Here is a 15,661-nt window from a genome sequence, read left to right on the forward strand (position 1 = left end):
GATCCGGGAAAGAATCACCAAGAAAACCCGGAAAGGAGCTTATTGGGCTCGACTCTAGTCTTTAATTAAATAAGTCCAAATAATAAAATAACAACATTAAAATTAAATACTATTACTATGGAAAGCAAAATAAATCTTCACGCATGAATCCTCAGCGCTTCTTTCGCGTGACCACGAAGTCTCCATACTTCACTGGCGGCTTCGTCTCTCGTCGTGGCCGGTCGCTCCTGACTGGTGCTATCGCTGGCTGTCTTTCTTCCTCTGCAGTTTCAAACACTGGTTGAGTCTCCTCTGCTCCCGGTACTCCGTGCTCCTCCTCCCGTCTCACTCCGTCCTCGTGACCCTCCGTGATCGTTGTCGGGGGTACTCCCGTATCAACTCCTCCCCCCTTAAGTGACTCCTTGTCCCCAAGGATGTACGGAAAATGCTCTTTCACCACCGTGAGTGGCTCCCACGTCGGCGCTGCTCCCCCATCATCACTCCACTGCAATCTACATTCTTCTCGCGCCTCTCCGGCGTTCCACACCACACGGCGCTCCAGCAGCTTTACCGGTCGGGCAATGGACTGACCTCTAGCAAACACAACTGGGAAGTCCGCCGTCTCCTTTGTCAAGCCCTCCACGTATGGTTTTAACAGGCTCACATGAAAGACATTATGAATCCTACTACCATCCGGCAACTTGAGGCGATATGCCACCTGGCCAATGCGCTCCAATATTTCAAACGGCCCATAGAACCTACGAGCCAACTTCGCCGATATCGGACGAGCGACCGAGTGCTGTCGATAAGGTTGCAACTTCAAAAGTACATACTCGCCCACCTCGAACTCCAGATGCCGTCGGTGGCGGTTTGCTGCTGCCCGCATACGATTTTGTGCTTTCTCCAAGTTTCGGCGCAATTCCACCAGCAATTCCCCGCGTGCACGAATGTCCTTTGCCACGTCTGGCGGAGTGGCAGCTGATGGTGGTGCGGCTATCAAAGCCGGGGGATCCCGACCGTATAACGCTCGATACGGGGAGGTCCCTAACCCCTCGTGATAGAAACAGTTCAGTGCAAGTTCCGCCCATGGCAGAAAATTCGCCCACTTCGCGGGTCGATCAGCCACGAATGCCCTCAAATATTGTTCGAGGCCGCGATTCCGAACCTCGGTCTGCCCGTCAGATTGGGGATGGTAAGCCGTCGTGAAATGCTGCTTGGTCCCACTCAACTTCAACATATGCTCCCAAACCTCATTTAGGAATAGAGGGTCTCTGTCCGAAACGAGCGTTTTAGGAAATCCGTGATGTTTGACCACAGTGTCAATGAAGAGGTTCGCCACTCGCCACGCATCAAACTTCGACGGGAGTGGGGCAAAGTGGGCGTACTTAGATAACCTGTCAACTGCAACCAAAATAGTCGTATAACCCCTTGATTGCGGCAAACTCGTAATGAAGTCCATGGAGACGTCCTCCCAAACCTGCGACGGAATAGGCAATGGCTGGAGAAGTCCCGCGGGCTTTTGTGTTGAATACTTTGTAGTTTGGCAGACAAAACACGAGTTCACAAAGCGTTTGACGTCCTTGCGCATCGTATCCCAGAAGAAATAAGTTGCTAGCCGGCGAAAAGTCCGATCCACCCCGGGATGCCCCGCCAAAGGCGTGCTATGGTGCTCATATAACAATGCACCCTTCACCGCAGAATGCTTCGCCACTACCAGGCGTCGGCCCGAATAAACCAACCCATCAGCCACCGAAAAGCCCGGCTTGGCCACCCCCCGCGTGACCTCATCGTGGAGTTTCAACAAATCTGCCTTGGTCCGATTATCCTCCCGCAAAATTTCCATGATATGAGGGCTTGGGTGACATACAAGTGTCAACACAGCTGCATCCGCCGCTGCTTGCTCGGTGTCCATGTCACGCCGAGATAAAGCATCCGCCGCCTTATTTGAGGCGCCCGTCTTGTATTCAATGCGGAACTTGTACCCCATTAACTTCCGCACATAGAGTTGCTGATCCGGGGTTTGAATTATCTGATGCAGCAAGTCCTTTAGACTCTTCTGATCGCTCCTAATCACAAATTCCCGGCCCAATAAATATTGTCTCCATTTCTGCACTGCTTCCACGATGGCGTACAATTCCTTGTGGTACGTCGACGTCACCCGACGGCGTGGACCAAGTTTCTTACTGAAGAATGCCAATGGGTGGCCGTCCTGCAACAACACCGCGCCCACTCCAAAGTCTGAAGCATCCGTCTCCAAATAGAAAACCTTAGAAAAATCCGGCAAACGCAAAACCGGGGCTGATGTCATGGCTGCCTTCAACTGCCTGAAACTGTCGTCTGCCAAAGGAGTCCACAAGAACGCATCATTTTTAAGCAGCTCTGTAAGGGGAGCTGCAATGGAAGCATAACCTGCAATAAACCGCCTGTAATAACCCGTCAGTCCCAAAAAACCACGTAACTGCTTGACTGTTGTAGGCTTTGGCCAAGCCACCATCGCCTCTATCTTACTCGGGTCGGCCTTCAACTGCCCCGCCTCGATCAAATGGCCTAAGTAATCCACCGTAGAGCAACAAAATGTGCACTTCGATAATTTCACAAAGAAGCTATGTGATGCTAGGATAGAAAGCACCTCCTGCAAGTGCTCGGTGTGGCTCTCCAATGTCGGGCTGTAAATTAAAATGTCATCAAAGAAAACAATGACTGACTGGCGAAGAAGAGGTCTAAATATATCATTCATTGCCGCCTGAAATGTCGACGGTGCATTCGTCAGACCGAACGACATTACCAAAAATTCAAAATGGCCGTCATGCGTCCTGAATGCCGTTTTGAACACATCCTCAGAATGCATCCGTATCTGGTGATAACCTGCACGGAGATCTAGCTTCGTGAACACCCGGGCTGCCCCGAGTTCATCAAACAGCTCATCCGTCGTCGGGATGGGGAAATGGTCTGGCACAGTCGCTGAATTCAAAGCCCTGTAGTCGATACAGAAGCGGAAAGACCCATCTTTCTTCCGGATCAGTAGCACAGGTGACGAGAAGGGGCTCTGGCTTCTCCTGATGATCCCCGCATCTAGCATCTCCTTCACTTGCCGCTCTATTTCTGTCTTCTGAAAGTAAGGATACCTGTATGGTCGGACATTAATTGGTTTAGAGTTGGGCAATAGGTGAATCCTATGGTCAAATGGTCGAGCCGGTGGCATGCCGGACGGCAACTGGAAGACCTTGCGATGGCGGTCCAAAACTCCGACCACCGATTATGGCAAATCAGCCGGGAAAAACATCTCGCCCTCGGGCTGATCCAAGTCAGACGCTAACTGTAGTAATTCAAACACATGAGCCTCTCCCCTCAGACGGAGCAACGAGGCAGCGGCACTGGGGGAAACCTCCCGAGGCACGGAGGGCGCCACCCGCAGACATACAGGGGCATCATCCCGTAAGAACTCGATCGTGCCCTTGACAAAATCGTTGGTCACCCGCCGGAGGGAGTGTAACCAAGATAATCCCAACACAACATCCAACCCATGTACAGGTAGAATATGCAAAGTGACAATAAATTTCTCCTGTTGAATCCACAGCTCTGTTGCCACGCTAGCAAAAGAACAAACCAACGACGCCCCATTACCTACGTAGACCCGGAATGGACGTACTGCAGTCAGCGGCAGTTTCAGCCTCTCCGCAATTCGCGGGTGTAAAAAGTCATGGGAGCTGCCCGTATCGACCAAAATCGTCACCTGTTCCTGTCCGATCTGACCCTGCAACTCCATTGAGGCCGCATGCGGTCCCCTTCCTAGCGCGTAAATGTGGGACAGATCCGCTGTGATGACCTCCTCCGCCGCCTGCTCTGTCTCCACGAGCTCCGATCCCTCGTCGTCCATGCCCATATAAACCAAGAATTTCCCCCTACACACGTGCCCGGGGACCCACTTATCTGGACAATACCAGCACAACCCTTTTCGTGTACGCTCGGCTCTCTCGGCAGCCGATATCCGGACCACTGGTAAGCCTGCAAAGTCAGCACTCTTCCCTGTTGGCTGCCCCTCACGCTGTTGCTGCGGTCCCGTCGCTGACCCCGACGGTGTGATGGTCAAGGAAGATGGATGTTGTGCGTTCTCCCGGGGTTGCCAAGCTCTGCGCTGGAAGGACTGTTTAGGCGGCTGCTTGTCGATTGCAGCATCAAACTCTACGGCCAAAGCCATTGCCGCAGCCACCGACGGAGGGTACTGAAATTTAACTTGATTGCGAACCGGTTGTTGTAACCCCTCCACATACAAAGTCACCAATCTACCGTCTGGCACCCCCCGAACTCTGTTCAGCATACCGTCAAACTCACTGTTATATTCCTCCAACGATCCCGTCTGGCATAATTTAGCAAGAACCCCGAAATAGTCAACAAAGCATTTAGGGTCAAAACGTCGACGAACATCCTCCAAAAACTCCGACCAACGGGCCGACGGGTTACCCTCCCGATAGTTGAAAACCCATTCAGCAACCGGTGGTTCAAACAACATAACCGCGTAGTGTAAGCGGTGATCCTCTGGCAGCCTACAATGATCAAAATAAAATTGGACTCTAGAGATCCAACTGACCACGTTTGATCCATCAAAACGCGGCGGCTTCATCGTTAAACCGCCTGGTTTATCCGACCCATGCGAGCCGCCCCACTGACGCGATCCCGGCAGATCCCATGCGGACCCCGGATTCTGAAATTGCTGCTCCGGAAACGGACGTTGTCCCCACGCGTCCCACGTCGTGGCTGGTCTAGTCGCGGCCGGTATGTCCCATGACGAGTGTTGTTCCGGCATGGAGAATCGCTGGGCCGATGAAAGACGCCCAAAGCCTGGTGGCCCAGTAGGGTTAGGGCGGAAACCCTCATGAAATCCTAGGAACGGGGCGCTCGCTGCAAGCGGTAGAGCTGGAGTCGCGATACTAATCGCCGACGAGGGTGGCAACGAGGGCATCGTGGCCGCAACCGGTGTGGTGGTGACACCAGAGTATGGTGGATCTGGATCGGGCCTGGAGGCCTGTCGCGACGACGAAGAACGACGTTCGAAGTCATCCATTCGAACTTCAAACCTAGCCATATTCGCCACCAGATGTTCCAGCAAAGTTTTCACCGGGTCCAAGGCCGGCTGATCCGGCAACTGAGACACCACCGGGGTAGTCACCACAGGCAGAGAACAGATCGCCTCTAGACGCCCAATTCCCGATTGAGTATTTGCCATGAGTTCGTCAATGGAAGCACCAATTGTTAAGAGAAGAGTCCCTCAACACTGATTTGACGGCGATGAGAAGACGGCGTCGGATACGTAACGTGGACGTCCCGGGCTTGCCCCGAGATCAGCTCCAATATTTAGGGTTTGCGGAAAGTAACGAAGACAAAAATGGGAAAATATGTTATTTCTTGATTAGCAATTCATAACACAATCCCTTTTTATAATCTAAGGACCCTAGATGATTCGACTCTCTTTTGCGATCCGGGAAAGAATCACCAAGAAAACCCGGAAAGGAGCTTATTGGGCTCGACTCTAGTCTTTAATCAAATAAGTCCAAATAATAAAATAACAACATTAAAATTAAATACTATTACTATGGAAAGCAAAATAAATCTTCACGCATGAATCCTCAGCGCTTCTTTCGCGTGACCACGAAGTCTCCATACTTCACTGGCGGCTTCGTCTCTCGTCGTGGCCGGTCGCTCCTGACTGGTGCTATCGCTGGCTGTCTTTCTTCCTCTGCAGTTTCAAACACTGGTTGAGTCTCCTCTGCTCCCGGTACTCCGTGCTCCTCCTCCCGTCTCACTCCGTCCTCGTGACCCTCCGTGATCGTTGTCGGGGGTACTCCCGTATCACAAATGCATGAGCAATGCTATGTTAGAACACCAAGAGCAACTAATGAGTCAACACCATTACAAAAGAACACACAAATGAACTTGATCACAGGGGCTTCAAAAGGTATTATAGATACCATAAACATATAGCTCAAATTTTCCTCAATTACTGCTCCATTTAGTATTTTATGAATTTGAACATAGTATAAAGAAAAATATTTGAATTTAATTCTTCCGGCACACGTGAGAATCAGTGTTGGTTCATCCACTCAGTTGCAATCATCCTATTATTTTTGTAGAATTTATATTTTATTTTAATTTCTAGTTTGGTGTATTATTTTGCAAATCACTCACTTGGAGACCTGCTTAGGCTGTATATAAGCTACATTGGTTGGCAACGATAGTGGCGGATGCAGTTAAGTACAAAGAGGTACGAGTGCACCCTCAAAAATTGTAAGTTACCTAGTGGTTCATATGAAATATGTGCATCGTTTCTCGTAGTGGGATGATAGATAATTGAGTGGGGTAGTCGGCCTCAAAGATTCTTGATGATGTGCTCAAATCTTTGGAAAAGTTATTCATGTGAAGATAGAAGAAAGAAGTTCAAAGCATTTGTTACATATGCAACAAGTGGTCTCCTTTTGCTATAAAAAAGGTGCTACTTTTGTTAACTAATCAATAAGACATTTCAAATCTTTAGTTAGTAGATTGGAGTATGTGATAACTACAAAAAGAGCTTATTTTTTATGAATAATTAATCATTTGGATTAATTATTCCATGTAATTTAGGATCATCTTTTAGTAATGAGCCATGGAGAAACAGACATGAGTGGAGACTATCTAAAGAGAAGAAGCCTAAATCAAGTTGGACTTATCGTTTGCATTATATATTCTGTGTACAACGAATTTCATAATGGGCGGTTAATAACAATAAATAAAACAATTAATAAAACAATTTTCTTTTTGCTTCTTTTCAATCCCAAAATCTCAATTCAGTCGCATGAATTGAAAAGGCTAGAATAAAGTATTAGACTATTTATAGTGGAATCATATGCAAGCAATTTAGTCTTACATGTATATACTCATTAAGACGGTAACAAAACGAATGGATAGTGGTATTTTTAAACGTTCATTACCAAAATAAGTTTTCACTAGCATATACCCTTTTAACTTTGTGTACTCTATTTGATTACTTGCAATACATCAACAACATAAATTAGGAAACAAAACTCGTGAAGTTGGACAAAGAGAAAAAAGTCATAGTTAGCGTAAGGCTGTGCCACGATCGTTGTTGACAATGAATGGTGAATGAATAATAAAAGTAAACCAAAATCCAAAGGTGATTAGGTAAAATTGTCACGCCTTGTGATCAACTACAACTTCAAACGTTGAAGGGTATAGAGTTTAACAACCGTCATAGGTTGACGATGAGATCATTAAACCCCGATCCGCCAATAGAAATAAGACATAAACAAACCAAAGACAATTTTAAATTAAAATTTTAAAAAAAGTTTGAGGAGAGTGCAAACCTACACCACATAATCCATACCAAGTTAGCCAACTCAAAATGGGTTTCTAGCAAGTGGCCATACACTAAAGAAAAAGCACCAATTTTTTTTAGCAATCACTCACAAATATAGACAATTTATAAATGTTAAAAAAAATTCATTTTCCAATATTTTCTGTTTTGTTTACTCCCTTTTCTTACAACCTCATCACTCACATTTGTTCTTTTCCTCTTGTGTGTGTATCTGCTGTCTAAGGCAAAAGTGGTGAACTAAAAGGTTAAGCGATCACATGGAGGGGCACTATCGTAATTTCCTAGCTACCTCGTCGTCGCCAGAGATCGTAGAGATCGGGGAGGAGAGCAGGAGCACAGCCGCCGGCAGAGATGGTGGAGCTGGCGACGTATACGTTGCTGTCGGCAAACGCGATTTACACGTGCTTAAATGGGCTCTCGATCATGTGGTCTCGCCGGAGAGTCGCGTTTTCCTCGTGCACGTTTTCTCCCCGATCGCCTACGTTGCCACACCAGGTCCGGTTCGTGCAGTTGCTTAATTAAGTGATGTAATTTGTGAATATCTTGTTAGTTATCTATTTATTTCAGTTTCGATATTGCAATGCAATTTTTTTTCAATAATTAGTTATGTCTTAAGAATTAATGGCAGTTGGGAGGCTATCAAGAAGCCAGCTTAGTAAAGATCAATTGCAGGTTTACATAAGGGAGGAAAGCAATAAGAGGAGACACCTCGTGGACAAGTACATTCAACTCTGCAATGAATCGAAGGTATGTAGGATAACATTTCTCGAATCAAGATCGTATATGTGTTGTTCTGTTGTTAGAAGTAGCGGACACAAGTGAAGCCAACAGGACTTAAAAATATTTGAGAAGTTCCATTTTAATTGATGCATTTTTTAATATAAAAATATTATTTTCTCTATCTTATTTTCTCCTGATTTAACTTATAAAACAATAGTACTGCTACATAAAATCTCGTGCAAAATAAAAAATGTGTCTCTTAGAATGAGACGAAGAAAGTAATTTTCGAACACGTTGTTGAATTATTATGCAGATAACTGTGGATACAATGCTAGTAGAGAGCAGTGCATCAGCCAAGGCCATTTTAGAACTCATTGGTGTTGCTAACATCACTCATCTTGTTATAGGAACGAAACAATCTCCCTTCTCAAGGTAAAATTTCCCATCACAAGATTGAAAATTTGGTTTTGACCCATTTCATCAATGCATGTCATGTGTATTGTTGATGACCTTATCATATCAGTCGTGTCTTCTTGTTTTTAGGATATCGAGAAAAGGGAAGGGCGAATATGTAAAGAAATATGCACCGGAATATTGTGAAGTTAGTGTGGTATATGATGATGGCAAAAAGATGAAAGACGAGCAATCACTACCACAAAATAGTGAGGTGTCCAAATCATCCAAGAATGCATCTAATCAAAGGCCACAAGTAGCCAAGAATTATGAAAGGCACTTCTTTGAGTGTGTGTGCTTTTCTAGGAAATTCGATTGAGAAAAGTTTCATATTTGTAGTAATTTTAAATATTTGTCCGTTTATTATTGGGGTCTAGAGAAATAGGAAGGGACTATATACGAAATGTGTTGGATGTTGATGCAAATAAATTTTTTTGGTTTTGCATTGTCTGCATCGACGAATTTAAGGAGGCGAGACGAGATGGTCTGGCCGCCCTCGCAAATAGCCAATATAGCGTAAATCTTATTAGGTTAGCCAGAAACGCCATACCCGCTCCTAATCTACCGACATGTCAAAAGATGTTTGAAAAATTTTTAAAAAATTGTGTTGAAAGATTGTAGGTTTACCTCGTTATAGTTGTCAAGAAAACTATGCCCCTCTCTGTTTTGTTTACTTCGTGCTACTAACAATTTTCAGCCAATGGATCCAACGACCTTCATATTATGTTTCAGAGCTAACCACTTTGCTTCAAATTGCAAACTATTTCCCATCAATCGATTAAATGACACCAAAATTGGGTTCTGAATCAGCAAGTGAGAATTTGTTACTAGTATTATTTTGTGATGCATTCTTACTTGTCATGGACTTGGGCCAAATCGGGTTAGTGCTAAAAATTGATTTCAGCTCAACCCAATTGTGTGTGATCTATCCAACATTTCAAATATGACCCATAAAAATTAAATAAAATCTAAATAACATAAATATTGTCAACAATTTATTTATTTTTATTAAATTATTTCGAATAATTTTTGAACGAATATTATTGAGAACATAAATAAAAATAAAAGAAAAATAGTTATATCTACATTACTATAAGATATAAACACATATTCACTTTCCCAATTTTATTAAATATCTGTAATGTGATTTATGTTATTATTCCTAAAACCCCATTTCTTATACGTAGATAACAACCCGGTTCAACAAAGAAAAAAAATCAAATGTTCATATTATCGCACAGATTAAACATTTTCGCTTGAACAATAAGTGTCATGATCATGCATGGATCAAAGGTTCACGTGATCGTGCGATTTTGCATCGTACGTTGGCAATTTGTCAAATAACATAAGCAATAAAACACTCCATCATCCTCAAGAGCGATCATGATATTGTTTTTTCTTATTACAAAAATACATCCTCAACACATCAATCAACTTCGAAAACAATAACTATTCAATATATCCAAAAGAGTTACGAGCCTATACCATGAGGATTATGGAGAAAAAAGCTACCAAAGAACAACATTAACGATAAAAGGCGACAACTGTCTAATATGTCGAACAACGAAAATGAACATGAACGTAATCATCATAAAATCAGGTCATTACTTTATTGTAGGTTAATTGGTATAAAGCCTTAGCATTTTTTCAACTACTAATAATATAAACTATTTATATTCAATTAAGCTAATTATTCCTACTATATGGTTATTATATCATTTTGGGGAAAAAAGAGGTCGAATCCTTTACTCCTTTTAGAAGCTAAACCCTAAATTTCAAAATCTGTCTCCTCTCAACCTCTTTCCCTCTTTTCAATTCATTTCTAGCGTTCTTAACTTCGGCGAACATCTCAAATCCACAAATCATAAAGCTCCGAATTCGCCACATCATGTTCAGCAACCATGATTCTAGACTCCACGATGCCGGATCTTACCGACAGCGCCGAGTGTATGTTTTCATGTTTAAAGCGATCTTTGTTTTTGAATCATATTGATTTTAGAGTTTTTTTTATGTTTTCTTAACAAGAAATGTGTTTAGGGATATGAATTGAGTGTTCAAAGACAGTGATTTTGTGCTTCTGTTTCGTGATTTTATTCTGTTTGACACTGTAGTGATTTGGTTGGGCCGCCACCGATGATGATTCCGCCCCCTATGCCAGATGGTGCTCCGCCCAGCTATGGCCGCGGAGGTCCTCATGTGGCACCTCCGTTTATGGTGGGTGGTGCTAGGAGTGGATATCAGATTGATCATGGTGCTGGAAGAGGGTTTGGAGCTGGTTATGGTGGTGGTTTTACTGACCAAGGTAGAGGTGGAGGTAGGGGAGGGTTTGGTGGCAGAGGACATAGCTATAACGGCGTAGGAGATAGGGGTGGCCATGAAGGTGGGAGAAAAGGTCATTTCTCGGGAAGGAGTTTTGATCATGGTCGTGGTGGTGGTTTTGGTGGAGGTCGTGGTTTTAGTGGGGGTCGTGGTGGCAGAGGAGGTAGGTCGAGGGGGGATGACTTGGACAGCATTTCGCTTCCTAAACCTGATTTTAGTGGGTTGATTCCCTTTAAAAAGGATTTTTATGTGGAGAGTCCATCTGTGAGGGCAATGACTGAGCAGGAGGTGATGATGTATCGTGCACGTCGGGAGATTACTGTTGAAGGACATGATGTCCCCAAACCTATCCGGATGTTTGAAGAAGCAAGTTTCCCTGGTACTTATGTGAAGCTCTTTGCTTTTAAATTGTAGTACTAAAATGGCATGCTAATGTATCTAGAGTTGGAAGCATTCTTTGATCTCGAAGTGATCAGCCATTGGCTTGGTCTAACCCAAGTTCATGTTTTCAGTGTATTATATGTTTTCATTATTAACTTTTAGCTGTGGGTAGCTGATTGATAGCTTGCGCACAGGTTACTGCCTTGAGGTAATTGCCAGACTGGGGTTTGTTGAGCCAACACCTATTCAATCACAAGGATGGCCCATGGCATTAAGAGGTCGAGATCTTATAGGCATTGCTGAGACGGGTTCTGGAAAAACTTTGTCATATTTGCTGCCTGCTTTTGTTCATGTTAGTGCTCAGCCCAGGTTAGGTAAGTTCTTTACAGTTTATGTCTATGGAAATTGAGACATTATCTTTTATATTTTGTATGGTTGGAGATCTTTTGTTTTATATAATTCCAGCTCAAGGTGATGGTCCCATCGTACTAGTCCTAGCACCTACTAGAGAATTAGCTATTCAGATTCAAGAAGAAGCTTTGAAGTTCGGATCAGTTGCTAATATAAGAAGTACTTGTATATACGGCGGTGCCCCAAAGGGGCCACAAATTCGTGATCTTAAAAGAGGTATTCAACTTTGTTTATCTTGTCTTTCTTAAATTCATTTGTATAGTGTAATGGAAATGTCTGCAATCTTTCTTTTTTCAGGAGTTGAAATTGTCATAGCTACACCTGGTAGATTGATTGACATGTTGGAAGCGCAGCACACTAACTTGCGAAGAGTGACTTACCTTGTGCTAGATGAGGCCGACCGTATGCTAGATATGGGATTTGAACCCCAAATCAGGAAAATTGTTTCTCAGGTATTTGTTTGCTAATCTACATTTATTCTGTTTCTATTTTAGATAAAACATTTAGAAACTCACATTTAAGGGAAATGCAGATTCGCCCAGATAGACAGACCCTGTACTGGAGTGCCACATGGCCTAGGGAGGTGGAAACTCTGGCAAGACAGTTCCTACGCAACGCCTACAAGGTTCGTCCAACACCTTTAACCTATGATCTTCTTACACTTTTGACTTCTGCCACAGTGCTAGGACCTTAAATGGTGCTGGAAGTCTGTTTTATTGTAGGAACACTTGATAATATTTAATGTATTAACAGGTCATCATTGGATCTCAAGAACTGAAAGCAAATCAATCTATACATCAAATTGTTGAAGTTATGACTGATATGGAGAAATATAATAGGTGACATGGGCGATAGACATTATGATGCACTTATAAATTTCTTGCTTATCATTTATTTATTGCAGGTTGATCAGATTGCTGAAAGAAGTGATGGATGGGAGTAAAATTTTAATTTTTGTGGAGACTAAAAAGGGATGTGATCAAGTTACAAGACAACTAAGAATGGATGGATGGCCAGCTCTGTCCATACACGGTGACAAAAACCAGGACGAAAGGGATTGGGTTCTAGCTGAGTTTAAAAGTAGCAGAACTCCTATAATGATTGCTACTGATGTTGCTGCTCGTGGCCTCGGTAGGATTAGTCTAAAAGTATGGGTTTAGAGTGTCATTATGGTCTTTGAACTACATAGCTCGTCTCCTGGCTGTTCTTCATGTTCCTAATGATATAGTGGTTTGGGTGCGGAAGTTTTTTGTATTATGCACATTGGCTGCCTACTACGGTATCTCTACGCTATGAGCATGGTGTCTTGGCCTAGCAATGACCTAGAAAATATTGAGATGATGCTGTTGCTTTTTCTGTTTCTCGAAAGTTCAGAGCAAAAGCGACAGAACCTCTAGAATACGCATGTTTTTTTATAGTCCAGTGTGTCATAGGCTATAGGCTAATGAGTGTCGATAGGTTACGTTGATTGTTGTGATATCCATATGATGGGGAATCAACACTATATGTGGACACAGGATTTAGTAGACTGTTCCATATACAGCGTGCTCCTTGCATGTGCCCGAGCGACATAATTAAGGCTAAAGTGCCCATCCACTCTTAGGGAGCTAATAGTTGTACAGCCGGTAGACTCGTGCGAGGTTATTCATTGATTGGACAGTGATTTTGAAAGTTGTGGAGCAGCTGCTTCTTATCCCTGCAAAGTAAGGTAGGCACATTTAAAAGATGTGTTATATCTTCAACAAGATCTCTTTGGATCATAGGACTGCAGGGATAAGGGGCCATATTCTTTTTGTGTTGCTTTTGAATTCTTATCTGATCCCAACTCTTTCTGTATGTTTCTCTAGATGTGAAGGACATTAAAGTCGTAGTCAATTACGATTTCCCTTCAAATTTGGAGGATTATGTCCATAGGATTGGCAGAACTGGTCGTGCAGGAGCCACGGGAACTGCTTTCTCATTTTTCACTCATGCAAATGTGAAGCATGCTAGAGAACTTATCAAGATTCTGCAACAAGCTGGGCAGGCTGTGCCGCCTCAACTTGCTGCTTTGTCACGAACTGCTGGATCGGATATGGGAGGTAAGCGTGTTGACCATGCTACTATCTTTCGTTAGTGCTGAAATATCATAAATGTTTAGCACATGTAGGAGTTTGTGGATGGTTGTTGATGTGAAAAACGTCGGTCGATCTATTGTTGTTCTAACCCCGATGTTTCTGCAGGGTCAGGGCGTAACGTCCGATCCAGAGGCCGAGGAGGTGGCGGCTTTGGCAACCGTTCGGGGTCTAATGTGATACCTATTGGTGGAAGAAGGCCTTATTAGTTTTGTGCCTTAAGTTTGTAATGGATGTACAAGTTTTACTATGATATTTATTTGTGGTAGGCGCAATATGTTTTTTTAAGGCATACTAGTTCTACTTCTACCTTTAAAAATAGAAATTAGTAGAGTTCATGTAAAGTGAAAAAAAAATACTCCAGTTATATCAAATCTATGCAGATTTGGGATGAGTTGATTTGTATCAATGCACCATATAAACTCATTTATAACTATGTTTATTCAATTTATTTGACCCTTATGAGTTTCGTTTTTCTGCTCCTCTATTGTCTTAGGCCTTTCTTATTACCTCAACTTATTTACAAATAAATATTCTCAGTTCGTAAAAAGTAGAAGTACTACTAGTTACTAGTAGTATAATTTATTTTTTAAAATTCATTACTCTGTTTTAAATCTTTTTTCTTTGTTTTCTCTTTTACTTTCTCTATCATGTTACAGAGATGTACTTTTGATATCAATAATTTTTCATTATAAGTATCATTGAATTCATATACTAGTAGTATGACTTTTGGGCTTTTACTCTGCCCATCTCAAATCTAGATATTTTGCTTGAAGGGAAAAAAAAATTCTTGTTAAAATTTAAAAATATTTTTAATTAAAAAAAAATAAATTATAGTCTATATTTATCATTTTGTCTTCAAAGAGGAGAAAAATTAGCTCTCTAGCTCTCCAAATAGTTTTTTTTACAAAATATAATTCCGAATTCCACCGAAGAAGGGCATTATTGTAATATTACTAATCTTTTCTGAAACCCTAAACACACACACTCAAAATCAATTTCCTTATAAATCTCCAAAACCTAACCTCCATTTCGCCTCCTCCCAGCGCCGCCGCCCTCTTCTACCCAGAGAAAATGACAACCAGATTCAAGAAGAACCGCAAGAAGCGCGGCCACGTCAGCGCCGGGCACGGTCGCATCGGCAAGCACCGCAAGCATCCCGGTGGTCGGGGAAACGCTGGAGGAATGCACCACCACCGCATCCTCTTCGACAAGTACCATCCCGGATACTTCGGCAAGGTCGGTATGAGGTACTTCCACCGCCTCCGCAACAAGTTCCACTGCCCGACCGTCAACATCGACCGCCTCTGGTCGCTGGTGCCGCAGGAGGTGAAGGACAAGGCGTCCAAGGACAACGCGCCGCTCATCGATGTCACTCAATTCGGCTACTTCAAGGTGCTGGGGAAGGGACTGCTGCCGGAGGGAAAGCCGGTCGTGTTGAAGGCCAAGCTCGTGTCGAAGAACGCGGAGAAGAAGATCAAGGAAGCTGGAGGCGCTGTTGTGCTCACCGCTTGATTAGGGTTTTTTCCCCCAATTTAATTTTGCTTTTCAAATTTTATGCAATCGTGGATACTGGTGATATTGCTAGTCTATGCTCTATTAGAAGCTTTAATTAAAATGAATTTTGTGTTTTTGGGATATTCCAGAGTAATGCAATTTGATTTTTGTTTTTATGTTCCTTGTTTGAATGTTTTGAAAAGGCATGTTAATTTGATTTTTGTTTGCTCAATTTGAGTATGTAGGCTGGTAGTAAGCTATGCTTGATGCTCATTTCATGTGCTTACTCTTAATTTGTTTGATGTGCTTGTATATGGCTTCGGTTTTTGGTTGATTTGTTAGTGAATTTGTTTTGATCAGAGCTTGTATGTATCACTATAAATTTGATTGACAAAGGTTCTGTTGTTTGATTCATACA

The 15,661-nt window shown here is 43.0% G+C and overlaps 3 protein-coding genes across 6 annotated transcripts; all 3 read left to right on the plus strand.

The window, feature by feature from the left end:
• The first annotated feature begins 7,400 nt into the window (after window positions 1-7,400).
• On the plus strand, window positions 7,401-8,966 carry LOC121783775. 3 transcript variants are annotated; one of them, XM_042181954.1, is made up of 4 exons: window positions 7,401-7,848; window positions 8,021-8,095; window positions 8,382-8,500; window positions 8,612-8,966. In XM_042181954.1, the coding sequence occupies exons 1-4, from the start codon at window positions 7,606-7,608 to the stop codon at window positions 8,838-8,840; spliced, it is 666 nt and encodes a 221-aa protein (XP_042037888.1). In that variant the 5' UTR covers window positions 7,401-7,605; the 3' UTR covers window positions 8,841-8,966. The 3 variants fall into 3 exon arrangements, with proteins under 3 accessions (XP_042037888.1, XP_042037886.1, XP_042037887.1); XM_042181952.1 differs by having other exon boundaries at window positions 7,402-7,843; window positions 7,965-8,095; XM_042181953.1 differs by having other exon boundaries at window positions 7,404-7,843; window positions 7,977-8,095.
• Window positions 8,967-10,251: 1,285 nt separating this feature from the next.
• LOC121784838 (DEAD-box ATP-dependent RNA helicase 20-like) lies at window positions 10,252-14,221 on the plus strand. 2 transcript variants are annotated; one of them, XM_042183082.1, is made up of 10 exons: window positions 10,252-10,468; window positions 10,633-11,219; window positions 11,416-11,595; window positions 11,687-11,848; window positions 11,930-12,084; window positions 12,165-12,257; window positions 12,386-12,471; window positions 12,537-12,763; window positions 13,480-13,713; window positions 13,855-14,221. In XM_042183082.1, exons 1-10 carry the CDS (start codon window positions 10,410-10,412, stop codon window positions 13,953-13,955), a joined length of 1,884 nt encoding a protein of 627 aa, XP_042039016.1. In that variant the 5' UTR covers window positions 10,252-10,409; the 3' UTR covers window positions 13,956-14,221. The 2 variants fall into 2 exon arrangements, 1 of the variants encoding a protein (XP_042039016.1); XR_006046844.1 differs by lacking the exon at window positions 13,855-14,221 and having other exon boundaries at window positions 12,537-13,340; window positions 13,480-13,621.
• Window positions 14,222-14,757: 536 nt separating this feature from the next.
• Window positions 14,758-15,419, plus strand: LOC121785478 (60S ribosomal protein L27a-3). The gene has a single exon (XM_042183923.1). It carries the CDS (start codon window positions 14,821-14,823, stop codon window positions 15,259-15,261), a length of 441 nt encoding a protein of 146 aa, XP_042039857.1. The 5' UTR covers window positions 14,758-14,820; the 3' UTR covers window positions 15,262-15,419.
• Window positions 15,420-15,661: the final 242 nt, after the last annotated feature.

Source organism: Salvia splendens, chromosome 21 (assembly GCF_004379255.2).
Source record: "Salvia splendens isolate huo1 chromosome 21, SspV2, whole genome shotgun sequence".
In the NCBI taxonomy this organism is placed as follows: domain Eukaryota; kingdom Viridiplantae; phylum Streptophyta; class Magnoliopsida; order Lamiales; family Lamiaceae; genus Salvia; species Salvia splendens.

Bases quoted from the DNA above. Each gene is read 5' to 3' on its own strand.
- LOC121783775 (XM_042181952.1), top strand. From the start codon at position 7,606: ATGGAGGGGCACTATCGTAATTTCCTAGCTACCTCGTCGTCGCCAGAG. The intron at 8,096-8,381 runs GTATGTAGGATA...ATTATTATGCAG, and splicing joins AACTCTGCAATGAATCGAAG to ATAACTGTGGATACAATGCT. The intron at 8,501-8,611 runs GTAAAATTTCCC...TCTTGTTTTTAG, and splicing joins AAACAATCTCCCTTCTCAAG to GATATCGAGAAAAGGGAAGG.
- LOC121784838 (XM_042183082.1), top strand. From the start codon at position 10,410: ATGTTCAGCAACCATGATTCTAGACTCCACGATGCCGGATCTTACCGA. The intron at 11,220-11,415 runs GTACTTATGTGA...GCTTGCGCACAG, and splicing joins TGAAGAAGCAAGTTTCCCTG to GTTACTGCCTTGAGGTAATT. The intron at 12,085-12,164 runs GTATTTGTTTGC...AGGGAAATGCAG, and splicing joins TCAGGAAAATTGTTTCTCAG to ATTCGCCCAGATAGACAGAC.
- LOC121785478 (XM_042183923.1), top strand. From the start codon at position 14,821: ATGACAACCAGATTCAAGAAGAACCGCAAGAAGCGCGGCCACGTCAGC.